Source organism: Mirounga angustirostris, unplaced genomic scaffold, assembly GCF_029215605.1.
Source record: "Mirounga angustirostris isolate CCGP_5_RB_7025 unplaced genomic scaffold, mMirAng1.0.hap1 SCAF_15, whole genome shotgun sequence".
Lineage (NCBI taxonomy): Eukaryota > Metazoa > Chordata > Mammalia > Carnivora > Phocidae > Mirounga > Mirounga angustirostris.
In genome coordinates, this window is record NW_026991723.1 from 92,508,176 (window position 1) to 92,522,547 (window position 14,372).

Below are 14,372 nucleotides of genomic sequence, written 5' to 3' on the forward strand. Positions count from 1 at the left end.
TCCTGGCCCCCCACCCCGCCCCCAACAGCCACACTACGCGTCCTCCTACGTTCTTCGTAGGTCACGTCCTGGCGAGTCCTGGCGTCTGCCCCCTTTACTGTGCTCGTCTCCATTGGCCTTCCAGGTGTCCCCAGGGTGGCCTGGCCTGTCCCAGCAGCAGCAGACACATCTGGAGCAGATAGATGGCAGGCAGTGCCGGATGACATGAGGACACCCGTCTGCAGGCTGATCCTGCAGCCCACATCCTGCTCTGCCTCTCACCAGGTTTGGAGGATCTGGGCAACTTATCAGTCTCGGTGCCTCAGGGCTCCGCCCATAAGACAGAGAGGCCAGATAACATCTCCCCTCTAAGGGGGCCCTGAGGACAGCCAGCCAGCCTCCCGCTCATGGCAAGGCTGGTAAGCGCCTGCTGCTAGAATGTGTTCTGAGCACTCACCAGCAGGGCAGCAGGGGACCCCCACGCTCACGCAGGCCAACAGCAAACTCCCAGTGACCCTCCTGGACGCTGGCGACTGACCAGGGTCCCAGAGGCAGGGATGGGAGGGGAGACAGCCCCAGGTGGAGACCAGCAGGCAGCGGGGGGGGGGCAGCCAGCATGAGCGGCTCTAGAGTCAGGGGCTGGGCCAGTCCTGCGAGGCTGCGGGTCTCGGGAGGGACTCAAACACACCTGCAGGGTGAGGAGTGAACATCACTCTGACCAGCAGTGTGGGCTCCTGGTGGCAGAGACCGCAGAGTGGTTGCCACCCCCCATCTTGGTGCCCACAAATACCCAGGCAAGGCAGCCTTCCTTGGGCTCTGGCAGCCACATTGAGCCAGGTCAACACAGCTCCTCTTCAGGTCAGTCTCCAGCCCAGCACCCGGATTCTGGGTAGACAGAGTGTCCTGACCCAGCCTGTACCCCACAGCTAGTCCAACGTTCACATTCGGCCACCACTCTCGGGCCCCACGGACTTTGGAGGAACTGGGCACAGGTCATCGGCACAGTAGCATCATTCCCCTCGAGGTCCCTGGGAATTAGGGCCAGGGTGGAGGGTGGCTGACCCATCACACGTTGAACCCGAGCCCTCCCCACACGCCCCACCCAGCCCAGGCAGTACACGTCCCCTGCCTACTTGCTGTCCCCACTCGGGTGTCCCAGGCACAACCTCCCAACCGCAATGGAAGGAGGCCTCTTGGTCCTGCACCTCCCTGCCCCCCGGAAGCGGGGAGCCAGCTGTCCTCCCAGGGGCACTGGCTGCTTTCCCAGGTGAGGAGCAGTCGGGGCAGCCGGGCTCGGGGGAAGCGCACGGTCTGGGCTGCAGATGCCGCCACAGGGAAACTGGAGGTGGCCCAGGCTGCAGTCACCAACTCTAGCTTTTCAGCCTCCAAAGCTCCTTCAACTTTCCCAAGCACCTGGGAGGTGGACCCCGCCTTTTGAAATAGGGCACAACTGCTGGTGGCTTAAGAATGAAAAAGATGAAGGAAAAAGGAAAGTCTTGGCTGCCCTGGGTTTTACCCCACCGCTTATCCTCATCACAACGGTGAAAGGGCCAGAGTTAGTGTTACCCAAGGAGAGTGGGCGCTGGGCGCGCCGGCCGCCGCCGCACTGTTCTGCAGGCGCTCCAAGAACACTGCAGGCCCAGGGGGCTTCCCTTTGCCGTCTCGAGACACCAGACGCTTGGTACCTTCGGCAGCGTGAGGGCTCCAGACCCTGCGTCCACCCGCGGCCAGTGTCAGGGCCTAATTTCCAAAAAGCTAGAGGCAGGACTCGTACAAACGCAGGGCAAACAGGCATCAAAGGTGTTCCCGGACTGAGCACGAAGGAGCAGGTCAGGGGCACACAGACGGAGCACCCGACCCACCAGGAACAGCCGCTCTGAGACAAAGCTGGCTAACGCCCAGGAGGGCAGGAAGCCCCTAACCACGGGGGTGCCCTTTTCCACCAGACAGGAACTCTCTGTTCCTCCACCAGATGAGGTGTATGAGTTACGCTGTAGCTTCTGAATCAGAGCCCTTAACCAACAGTGAGCACGCCGGGTCCAACACCAGTACGTCCCCCCGAAAACTAGCCCCTGGGGGAGCCCGTGACACCAGGCCGCGATGACAGGGGAGAGGACACGCCAGCTCTCTTTCTCCATAGTCCCAGGTTTTAAATAAAGTTTCATTAACAGCAGGATGTAGAAGAAAACTAGCCCAGCGTGGGAAGCGGCCCAGGGCAGGGACATCGGCTGTGTCCTGGAAACATACCGGCACCTGCCGTACCCCCAGGAGGGAAGACCTCTCACTTGGCGGGCTTTGACCAAAAACCATCCATCCAAAAATGCCATACTGCCTAGAACGCAGCCTTTCCTCCTGTTCACCAACTGGAAGGTCAACGCCGCGAACCTGTGCTGCTGTGGAAAGACAGGCGTCAGCGCCCCTACGGTTCTTCCCGCCGGATCTGCTGCCCCAGGTCCGTCAGCGCTCCCCGGAGGCGGCCAGCCCTGGTGGGGCTCGCTCGCATCGTCCAATCCGACCCTGGGCAGTCTCTGGCCCTCGGTTCTCCAGGGAGCAGCCAGAGATTTTTTAACATAGAAACCAGATCATATGACCGCCTGCTTAAAACCGCTCTTCCTTCCTGCTGTTCATCCAGCCTCCAAGCCTGGAGCCCCGGGCTCCACCTGCCGCCTGACCCGTCGGAACCTCCCCCGTTCTCCACCGGAGAGCCAGGACGGCTCCACGCAGTCCTCTGGACGCCTGCAGTCCTGCCTATCTCAGGGCCGTGGCACCGGCTGGGGCGTGCCCCTCATCTTCTGAGTGTCACATGCCACCCGAGGCCTTCCTCTGCCACCCGGTGCCAATCCAATCATTCAGTTTATTTTCCTAGGACTTATGACCTACAATTAGCCTCATTTTGTGTTTCTGTTCATGTCTGTCCCCTCCTCTGAGGCACAGGCTCCACCTGGATCTTCCCCGTCTTGTTCACTGTTTCTTGCACCTACCAGGGCCACATAGAATGTACTCAGGACAAGTTCCAGCATGCGGGATCAATGCAGGGCAGACTCTGCTTCTGTAGGGGGCACGCTGGAGCACGGACGGGGCGAGGACAGCGCCACACGCCAGCGCACAGAGGCAGCCGCCGGCCCCAGCTTCTCGGACAAGCTCCACTCCAGCCACAGCACGCCTGCCCGCCTGCTCGAACCCGGGCCGGCTGGCTGAGTGGAGGGGCGGGCTGACACCTCACCAGGCCTTTGTCCATCTTGGAAAGGAAGCCTGCCTGCGCTAGGCGGGAAGGCTTGTGAGGAAAGCAGATGAGGAAGAATTTCAGTTACAGAGACACCAGCAGTCACTGCGCTGGCAGATGGAGGCATTCATGGAAACACAAAAGAGACAGTCTATTTTATCAAATAAAATGCAAACTATTTCAAAGATTTAGCTTCAGGGTACTTGCCTCATTCAACTTGTGCCCTCCCCTCCTCCTGCCTTTCCCACCTGTCTAGATCCCACCATACAAAGGACAGAAACACTCTAAACCAAATGCAAATTGCCTGCTTGGGCAACAATGTCAGGCCACCCCCAACCAAACCCAGGGGTAAAGGGCACCAGCTGGGAGGCACAGTGGCCTCCAGGGGCATCCACAGAAGGAGTCTGCAAGCCACGCTCTGCTCTGCTCCCAAACCTGCCCATTTTCAGTACCACAGGCTTAAAAAAATACCTGTCAAAGACTTGAGCTTCTATGTAACAGCAAACTGAAATTTATTTCAAGTTTACCCTTCAAGCAACTCTATTCTTAATGTATAGGATTAAACCTCGTACCACTACTTGCCAAGTTCTAATAAAATATATTTATAAGTCTAATTTGTAGGCAAGCATCAATTTGTCCTAGAAAATGATTACAGTATGGAGTCATTCCCCTCCAGGGTTGAAGAGGGTGCAAGAAGAGGGTTGTCTGGAAGGTGGAGCTGCAAGGGGGGAGGGGTTCTCCCTCACAGTGAAGCCAGTGTGGTGAGGTTTGCATGTTCCCACCACCCAAGGTCGCTCTTCCACCCCCACCCCCACCCCTGCAGGTCCCTTCCTGCTTGAACAAGGTCTTTTTAGACAGGCTCCAAGTTCAAGTGCAAGTTTAAGCTATACAGGCCTGGGTAGGGGCGCCTGGGTGGCTCAGTCAGTTGAGTGTCCAACTCATGATCTCAGCTCAGGTCATGATCTCAGGGTTGTGAGTTCAAGCCCCGTGTTGGGCTCTGCGCTGGGCAAGGAGCCTACTTAAAAAAAAAAAAAGAAGATACATAAGGCTAGGTAGAAATTAAGCCCACATAGTGACGAGCAGAGGCCAGCACCAGTTATGTAGAAGTTATTGGAGGTGGCTGGAGAGTCCCAGCGTGCTTGGCTCAGGGTCTTCTCGGAGCGGAAGTGGGGTCTCTGTGGTGCTCCTAGCCTAGCGCTGGGTGCAGTGGGTTAAACCAGCTCTACACATAGTCGGGGCAGCCGTTCCAGAGCACCTGATGGGGCACAGCCGTCCCAGACGCAAGCGTCTCTCCTGGTGAACTGCTGAAGCCTCACAACACTGCCATGGAGAGAAGGAAAGCCCCGAGTCCCCCGGCTCCTCGCCCGTCTGGGCTCTCGCACTTGGAGTCACTGAGCTTGGCAGTGCCGCAGTGGGGCTCCTCTGGCCTCGGTCAGCACGGAGCCCGGGCCTCATGGGCATGTCTCACTTGGGCTAACCACAGCTACCTGGGCAGGGGGTGGGGGGCACAACAGGTTTTCCTGGGCCCCTAACAGGTGGACGTCACCCCTGCCTGCCTCCAATCCTCTGTCCACCCTCTCCAGAGTCCAGGCAGACTCCTGGCAGCCTCCCGGGGCTCCCCACCTTGCACACCCCTGCAGGCGCACTGACCAGTCACTCCTGCTGCCATCGGCACCCCTCCCCCATCAGCCACCATGCCCACCCACCCCCACCCCCTGCTCGAACATGGGCCCATGGGGAACACCAAGCGGTCCTAGCTCATCTCCAAGAGGCCTGCGGCCTAGCCAGGTGGGTGGGAAGACCAGACTAGGTGGTGAGTGAGGAGCTCAAGGGGGGCAAGCCAGAGTGGACTCTGGGCAGCAAGAACGAGCACCTGCCTCACGGCCGCCACACATTTAGCCGCGGGTCCTGGAGCCACACAGCCTGTCGCTCAGCTGTGTGACCCTGAGTGAATGACTCAGCCTCATGCGGCCTCCGGGCGTCACCATCCGCAACATGGGTCGCACCAACACCCACTTGCAGGACAGGAAGAGGAGGCGTGTGCTGGACGTGACTGCCCGCCAAGTCTCGGGCTCCCCTTCGAGCCTCACCTAGAATTCCAGGGGCCGTTACAGAAAATCTGCCCTGCTTCCACAAGACTGGAGTAAATGCGAGACCCGTAAGAACAGATGCTGAGGCCTCGGTGACCCTGACACGGACACTCCTGAGTTGACCAAAGTTTCTGCAGAGATACTTCAGAGATAGCTCAGGGGCGGCAAGAGGAGGTGGCATCACAAACTGAGCTAACACCACAGCTCCGGGCTAGATGATTTCCAGGAACACAGCAGGGCTTTGTTTTGCAAAGGATTTAGAAGTGACTGCCCTAAGCCAGATCCACATAAACACTAGAACAACATTTGGCTACGCTTAACAGTAGACCTTTTGTTTGTTAAGCCACCTTACAAGGAAAAACATTTATTTTCAAAATCTTGAAAATGTCAGCAAAGTGCTAAAGTTCAATCTAAATCTTTTAGAAAAACAAAGGTACCCCTAAGCTGTGCGTAGACAGGGCTTGCAGAGCTGGGAAGGAGGAGCCCCACTCTCTGCAGACCACCCCTCACTTCCTGTCCCTTCTGAGCAAATGCAGAGGCCCCTAAGGCAGCAATGGTGGAGGGACAGCAGGGGAGACAGAGGACCCCAGGCAATCTCACCAGGGAGCAGAGCCTGTCCCACTTTCCAGAAGACTTGAGATGGGGTGGAGGAGCGGTGCATTGGAAAAGCTGGACGGACACTCTCCATTTTAAAAGGGGTGGTGAGAGGCACCCAAGGGGGCCCACGCAGTGCAAGGTCTGTGTGCCCCAGGGACTGGACAGCCCAATTCACAAGTGACTGATGGGCCAAAGTAATGACAGGGGGAGGGAAGCCTGCGCTCACACGGGACCACAGGGAACAATGGGCATCTGCTCCCCTGTGGGTGGCAGAGGGGTGGGGGGAGGGTGCTTCTTCCCAGTGATTCCATGGGGAGTTGGCTGAAATCAGGCACAAAAAGGGCCCTGTGGTAGATCACGTGGTAAGCAAAGGCTTAGACTTAGCGGACTCCTTTCCTGAGGAATTCTTGTGTGTGGTGGACATCCACGAGGAAGAGTTCATATGCCGTGTTTCCTGGTGCTCTTGGCCACGAGCCTTTCCTTGCAGGTGTCTCGTAGGGCTGGTGTCCCTGAGAACAGTGACCCTGAAGACTTGGTGCTTGTGCTGACAGGATGCTGGACCCTGTGCCCAGTTTCTGACCCAGAGGGCCTGGGTTGGGGCTGACGTGTTTCTAACAAGTCCCCAGGTGACCTCTCTTTGGGGACCCCAAGTGGGCCACTCCTCCGTGCTGAGGGCTCTGCCCAGGTGCCCCGAAGCCGTCCCCACCCTCTTTCAGGCCACAGCTGCTTTTCACTTTCAGCCACATCTCCCTCCCATCTCAGGCCTTCTTCCTGCCCTGACTTGGACAGCGTCCAATCCTGTTAAGGTAACCTTATTTAGCTAATAGCTGAGTTAATCACACCATTAGGTATGGATTTTACCACTCTCATTTCTAGAAGAAACCTTCCTTCCAAGTTCCAGGGACAATCTTCCAGGCTCCTTACATGATGGTTCAACAGTAGAATAGTTTGCAACGTTCAACGTTCGAATGTGGTTTACCATATTTATGTTTCAGATACTAAACGAGAAAATCAAAATACGCACAAATTAGGCAACAAGTGTTTTGCCACAGATACCCGCATTTGCATTTGCATTTACATATCTGCTTCTGCCACTAAAAAACAAATGACAACTGAAAAGTTCTCTCTGTTATTAAAATGTTTGTTTGTTCCCAGAGCAAAGGCTTTAAGAGAACCTACTAAGGAGGGTGTGTCGACCTCCTCGGTTCCAAACACTGGCGGCTTAAGAAAACAAGAGATCAAAGAAAAAAGCCTTCAGAATCAGGAATCCCAACACCCTGAGATAAGAAAACACAGCTTAAAGATAATCATTTACAATTTTGCACAAAAACCGTATTTAGGCTTTTAAGAAGTTTATGAATCCGTCTGGTTATGAGAAAAAAATCACAACAGAGGAGGATATAAGACTTGGAAACAAAAGTGCAGGAAGAAAGTGTAGCAATTTGTTACCCTCCTGCCCACGGAAATACATACTTAGAGGTTAGCGGAGCACCAGCTAGACTCCGGCCAAACCTCAGTCTTGCTGAGGACAGCTCCGACGTCGGAGCCTTTGTCGTTCCATCTTAAAGCGCAGCCAGCCAGCTGGCGGGGAGGGTGACGCAGACGCCCCCCCGCCGCCCGCCCCCAACGCCCCCGAGCAGGCTGGCGAGGAACCTCGGGGCCGGTCACCAGTGGGCAGCAGGATCGTGTAGTTGGTGGAGGTGCGTCCAGGCACGCTCTGCAGGCCCTGGCCTGCCTCCAGCGCATCTGCATGGCTAAGCGGCCAGCTCCCTCTGAGCATCCGCCACATGGTCAGCTGCCCAGACCAGAAGGGGTGGCGGAGGGGGGCGTAAAGGGCGGGGGGCTCGGGAACGGAGTGGGGTGTGCGTCGGCCAACAGAAGCACAAAGGCCCGGCGGGGGCGCCCCCGCCCCGCCTGCGCGCGTCGGGCCGCAAGGGGGCTTCTGCCGGCCCTGCCCCGGGACCGCCCACCCGCCGGGCGCCCCGGGGCCGGCTGCGAGGCCGGGGCACGGGGGTCGCGCGCGGGCGCGCCTCACCTCGCACGTCCCCGGCCAGGGCCCGCCAGGTGGGCGCGTAGCCGATGCAGTGGCCGCACCACGAGGAGTAGAACTGCACGAGCCACGCGGCCGAGCTGTTGGCCGTGGCCCCGCGCACGCTGCCGCTGTCCAGCACCCACACGGCGTCCTCGCCCGCGCGGTACAGCCGCGCCGCGCCGCCCGCCGCGGGGCCCGCCGCCGCCGCCGCCAGCAGCACGAGCAGCGGGGGCAGCCGCCGGGCTCGGGCCGCCGCCGCCGCCGCCGCCGCCGGTGCCGGTGCCGGGGCTCCCTGGCTGCGCGCCGCCGCCGCCGCCGCCCCGGCCGCCGCCATGTTGGGAGTGCCGCGGCGCGCCTGACCTTTCACCCTGGCAACCGGCGTCCTGTGCGCCGCGCGCGCGCCCGGCCCCGCCCCCGAGCGCCCGTCGGGCCCCGCCCCCTCCGGGCTCGCGGGACTTAGCAGCTGGGAAGGTCCCGCGTCGCAAAGGCAGATCGGACGGGACGCTCAGGTTTACGAGCGCCTGGCTGCTGATCGGAAACTCACTTTTAACTGGGGGCCCTGGGCCTTTTCCGGAAGCCCCACCGGGGGCGCTGACCTTGACTTTTTTTTTTTTTTAAGATTATTTATTTATTTGACAGAGAGAGACGCAGCGAGAGAGGGAACACGAGCAGGGGGAGAGGGAGAGGGAGAAGCAGACTCCCCTCTGAGCAGGGAGCCCGATGCGGGGCTCGATCCCAGGACCCTGGGACCATGACCCGAGCCGAAGGCAGACGCTTAACGACTGAGCCACCCAGGCGCCCCTCTTTTTTTTTTTTAAGATTTTATTTATTTATTTGAAGAGAGAGACACAGCGAGAGAGGGAACACAAGCAGGGGGGGTGGGGGAGGGAGAAGCAGGCTCCCGCCGAGCAGGGAGCCTGATGCGGGGCTCAGTCCCAGGACCCCGGGATCAGGACCTGAGCCGAAGGCAGACGCCCACTGGTCGGTTTGGGGACTTTTCTATATAAGGCTGTGGCGCCAGGCCTCGGTGGGCATGGCGCTCTGTCCTAGCTTCCTGTGATCTGGGCCCATGGTTTAGCCTTACACACTCTATTTTCAACATTCTGTGTCTCCCAACGCCTGTAAAATGCCAGTCCCGAGTATCTGTCACCATTATGGTGTGGTTACACTGGTGACTGGATAGGGTTCCTACCTTGGTCCCCTAGGGGTGGTTTGCTGGGATGCAGATGGTGGGCATTGGTATCAAGAGCCAAATGTTGGTCCAAGGACGGGGGTATCCTCTATGAGGAGCTCCTCCATTCCTGACTTAAAGAGCGATAAGTAGTTGCTCAAATTTGCAAAAAAATGGAAGTGGTCCCTCAACGTGGAGTGAGTGAGAGGTTGGCCTGTGCCTTTGCCCATTCCGTGAAGTTGGCCGGGTCAGCCTTCCAGTTGTCTGGTGGGGATGGACTCCCACACAGCCAACAGTTCTGAGCACGGACTGGTGTGGCTGTGGAAGCTTTTAACAGGCGGAAGGCTGCCTTTTTGCTCCCAAATGTGGGTGCTGGGAGTTACACACAGACAGATGAGTCTGATGGGCAGAAGGCCAAGGCGGCCCGTAGGGCTAACGCTAGGAGAATAGAGGAGCAGGGGTGCCTGGGTGGCTCAGTTGGTTGGGCGTCCAACTCGTGGTTTCGGCTCAGGTCATGATCTCAGGGTCATGGGATCGAGCCCCATGTCAGGCTCTGCACTCGGTTGGGAGTCTGCTTGAAAGATTCTCTCCCTCTGCCCACCCCCCCCCAACTGGTGCACACGCTCACTCTCTCTCTCTCTCACACATAAATGAATACATAAATCTTAAAAAAGAAATAAAGGAGGAGCAAAACCACAGCTTCTGTCAGGGTTCCCACTCCTCGGGAGACACTGCATATAATCCTATGGCAAAGGTGAAAGGCAAGAAAGCACCTAAAGCCATGAATGACCAAGAAAAGCTAATAGTCATTACCTATCTGGCATCAAGGAAAGGTCTGGATTTTTCCTGAAAAGGAGCTTTAAATCTTTTAGAGGTTCATTTCCTTTGGAGGCAGCCCTATTCCCTGGAGTGTATTCCTAATCCTTAACAGGACCGTGGGCAGCAGAGTTGGCCGTGGAAGTCCTGTCTCCTGGGTGAGCTCCCTGTGGTGCCTTTTGAGGAGGTCCTTCGCTGTTCCTACCTTTCCTGCAGATGGTGGTTTCCAGGCACAGCGCAAATGGTATTGGATCCCCAGCACCTTGGAGACTCCTGGAGGGGCTGTTGTCACTTTGTAGGTTCCGTGGGATCCCAACCCGGGGAACTGTCACACTCTTTGTTACTTCCGAGGCTTGCTCTGCCCTACAGGGAGAGGCCTCTACCCGGTTAGTAAGGGTGTCTGTGCAGACTAGGAGAGAGCGGATTCCTCGAGATCTGAGCATGTGGGTGAAACCCATTTGCCAGGCCTCCCCAGGGTAGCTTCCCTTTAGCTGTATGCTGGCGGGGGCTCTTCTTCTAGTGCAAAAGATCTTGGTAGCCATTTTCAGGAGGCTGTCCAGAGTCTCCTCCGGTCCCCTAGGAGATTTTTGTAACTTTTTTCTAATGTCAGAAGTAGACTGGGCGAGGGGCACCTGGGTGGCTCAGTCGGTGAAGCCTCTGCCTTCCGCTCAGGTCATGATGTCAGGGTCCTGGGATTGAGTCCCGCGTCGGGCTCCCTGCTCAGGGGGGGTCGGCTTCTTCCTCTGCCTCTGTGCTCTCTCTCTCGATCTCTCTCAAGGAAATAAATAAAATCTCTCTATATAACGAAAAGAAGTAGACTGGGTGATAAATTTGTCCTTAAGAATAAGCTGCCCCCTGGGGCGCCTGGGTGGCTCAGTCGTTAAGCGTCTGCCTTTGGCTCAGGTTGTGATCCCAGGGTCCTGGGATCGAGCCCCACATTGGGCTCCCTGCTCCGCGGGAAGCCTGCTTCTCCCTCTCCTACTCCCCCTGCTCGTGTTCCCTCTCTCACTATGTCTCTCTCTGTCAAATAAATAAATAAAATCTTTAAAAAAAAAAAAGAATAAGCTGCCCCTGGTAATTATCAGGGTGTAGGTTGGTAAGTTTAATAGTTTAATCAGGGCCTCTCAGAACTTTTCCAATAAGTCTGAGGGGGTTCCTCTCCTTGCTTGACCTAAGAAAGCTGGGCATAATTAAGAGGTCTGTCACAAGTGTGCTTGAGACCCTCAGTAATGCATTGGAAGAAATGTCTGGCCCTCCATCTCCCTTCCTCAGTGACTCCCTCCCCCCCCATCGCCCCCCCGATCATTAGTCGGGACGGCCTGGCTCCCAGTGGGACGTGGAAGGGTGTCAGCCTCCTCTAGAGGTTCTCTTTCTTCTATTCCTTGTGTGGATTCTGCCCCTGGTCTCGGGCCTCCCCCGTCTGAGGGGAGCTCGGATGCAGCCTGGATTCCAAGGAGGGCTTGGGTTTCCCATTGTCCACTGCTCATCTCCATAAATCACAGCCACCCGTATGGCTGATCCTTTTCAGAGGTAGAGAGGGTCTGATTCAGGAGCATACTATCTCTCCAGGTAAGATGGAAGACCTGGCTGTCTTCTATGGGGACCTCAATATACTCATCAGGATCATCCAAACATTTTCCCATGTACTTTTTTATTTGCTTCAACTCCTGGAGCAAGAAGGTGTGGGAGACCCGCGCGGGGTTCCCTCTGTCATCGGGGGCTGTTCCTGCAAGGGGAGCAGAGAGGGGTGACAGGGTGCTTGAGGCTCTGGTTTGTATGGAGGGGGTGCGCTATGCTTTGGTGGAGCAGCTTCCTGTCTGTTTGGTCAAGATCTGACTTCTCCTTTTTATGTCCCTCCCTTGTTCCAATCTGTTGCACCACGGCCAGAGGGACTGGGTCGTTCACATATTTCTTATACGAGCCAGTGCTACCCCGAAGGGTGAAGAGAGCCCACGCATAGGAACCTCAGACCATTTGCCTTGTTTTTTGAACGGAAGAGGTCCAATTGCAGAATGGTGCCATGGTTCATGCTTCCCTCAGGAGGCCATTTTCTCCATCTTCCAGTTGGTTCTCGGGCCATGCACAGGTTCAGAGAATAGCAAGAATTTCTTTCGAGGGTCAGCTGTTGAGGATGCACTCCAGGCGATCGTGAGCTGTGGGGGGCGTATTCCCCATCTACCAAATAAGGAGGAACTCCTGGGCGCCCACAAGAGTCTCCAAATCTTGAGCGGGGCCTGAACAGGACGTCTCCTGCCACCGCGTCCCCTCCTATCTCTGCATCTAGGAGCAGGGTCGAGGCGTGTCTGGGTTGGAGACACTCTGCACCCGCGTGGCCTTTGTTTCCTGTGCCCTCCTTTTCCTCTTCCAGTGTTAGGGTTGGCCTGTGTGCAATGAGCCTCTCCCCACTAGATCCTCAGGTGCACAGTCCATGGCACTTCCCGGAGGGTATCTGCCAACCAATGCCACAAAATTATCATCGGCAGACTGAGTTCTCTCCCCGACTTAGAGCTCCGGATGAGAGCTCGGGGTGTGTGATCCGATTTAGGACCCCGCTCTGGTGGTGTTCCCTGGGGAGGCGAATCAGGGATGGCCCCGTTTGCCCCATCTGCATCCCCTCTCGGCTACCCTACCTGGAGACGTGCCTACGCCAATAACAGGAGCAAAACGCCACCTGCAGAGGGTGCAATGAGCCTTTGCCAGGCGGAAGACTGGAGGCGGAACCATGGGCCAGAAGGGGCCACAGGTGTCATCTATGGTCCCAGAGACGCCCCCATCTATCACCCAGTGCATGATCTCAGGAAAAAACTCAGGGTCAAAGGGATCCAGGGAAAAGCGGGGACCTGTTCACCATGGCTCGGGAAAGAGAGAGAGACTGAACTCTCCTCCAGGCACAGGCACTGGGGATTACAAGCGACCTCTGTTCCAAGGCTCCAGGCACCACAGGCCAAGGGGAGGAGAGAAAGCGAGGACATGGAGAGGAGATCGCTCTGCTCCGCACACTGCGCTCTCGGGATTCGCGTCCGCGGTCCCCTGGGTCGGGTCGCTGTTGTTCCTTTTGCTTTTGGATGCCACCGAGGAGTAGCCTTGGCCAGGAACCCTCAGGCGTCGGGAGGGGGCGCTCCTTCCCATCGAACAGCCTCCGAAGCCCTGACCCTGCACAGAGCCAACATTCCGCGCTCGGGGGACAGGACGATTCACACAGTCCAGGTCCAGCAAGCCTGATCTCAGCCTTCAGAACGGCGGCCGCGCGGGCTGACTGATTCCCGTTGTGTTCCAGCTCTCCAGAGCAACTTTTATAGGGTGGAGATGGCCCGAGAAGGGAAAGGAGGAGAAAAGAAAAAGTGCCTTTGTCGCGGTATTTCTCACCCTCCCTGCGATCCCAGACGAGCCCCCAGAGAATGTCCCCAGCGCCCAGCGAGCGTCCCCCGGATCCGTGTCCGAGGGCGCTGGGGGAAGGAGAGTCCCAGACAGGGCGGCAGCTTTACTGAGCAGAAAGAAGGGCTCCTGCCGGGGTGGGGGGCGGCGGGGGCAGCGCAGCCCGGCAGTGCCTGGTCCAGGGGTTTTAGGAGCCTTCTCTGGGCAGCAGCCCCTGGTGACCATTTTCCCACTGGTCAGTTTAGGGGCTTTTCTATGTAAGGCTGTGACGCCGGGACCCGGTGGGCATGGCGCTCTGTCCTAGATTCCTGTGATCCGGGCCCGTGGTTTAGCCTTACACACTCTATTTTCAACATTCTGTGTCTTCTTTAGGCCCCTTGGTGGACTCTTTGCCCAGTGGCTGTGTGTCCGGCTTTCGGCATACAGAGCCTGACCCACAGATGCTTGTTGGTGCAGCCTTGCTCACGCCCAGCTCCCTGATGACCTATCAATTCCTCAGCTCCTATCAATATGACTTTTTGCTTAATTCAACAGCAGACCTGGTTTTTAATTGCTATTTGTAATTGTTATGCATATCAACATTTTCTCTGAACTGTGGGACCAAAACAAAGAAGAAAGGAAGTGGGTCACCGAGCAGACACGAGTCAGCAACAGTCACTGGCCTGGTCAAATTCTTATGTTTCAGGCCTCTTGGCTCTTCTGCAGCCCAGGCAGAGGGAGGGCATGTGCAAAGGCCCTGAAGTAGAAGGGCAAGCACGTGGAAAGAACAGCTGGAGCAGAGTGAGCCAGGGGAAGAGAGGGAGCCCAGAACCAGCGGGGGGGAGGTCTGGGTGGGGCCTCACTAGTCAAGCTGCAGACTAGGGCCTGCTCAGGGCACCTCACAAACCTCACAGACCGGGCATTTACTGAACGGCAGACATTCGTTTCTCACTGTTCAGGAGGCTGGACGGTCCAGGTCAGGGTACGCAGGGTCAGCTTCCAGTGAGGCCCACTCCCTGGTTTGTGGATAGCCGGCCACCTTCCCGCCGTGTCCTCCTGGGGCCCTTCCTCTGTGTGTGCTCGTGGACAGAGGGAGAGCGAGCTCTCTGG

General features: G+C 57.3%; 1 protein-coding gene across 1 annotated transcript in view; it reads right to left on the reverse strand.

Moving 5' to 3' along the window:
• The window catches only part of QSOX2 (quiescin sulfhydryl oxidase 2), a 28,832-nt gene extending 20,577 nt beyond the window's left edge, over window positions 1–8,255 (reverse strand). The window contains exon 1 of the mRNA XM_045883502.2: window positions 7,925–8,255. Coding sequence (XP_045739458.1) covers window positions 7,925–8,255 — 331 coding nt within the window. The remainder of the gene's footprint in view (window positions 1–7,924) is intronic.
• Between the last annotated feature and the right edge of the window lie 6,117 nt (window positions 8,256–14,372).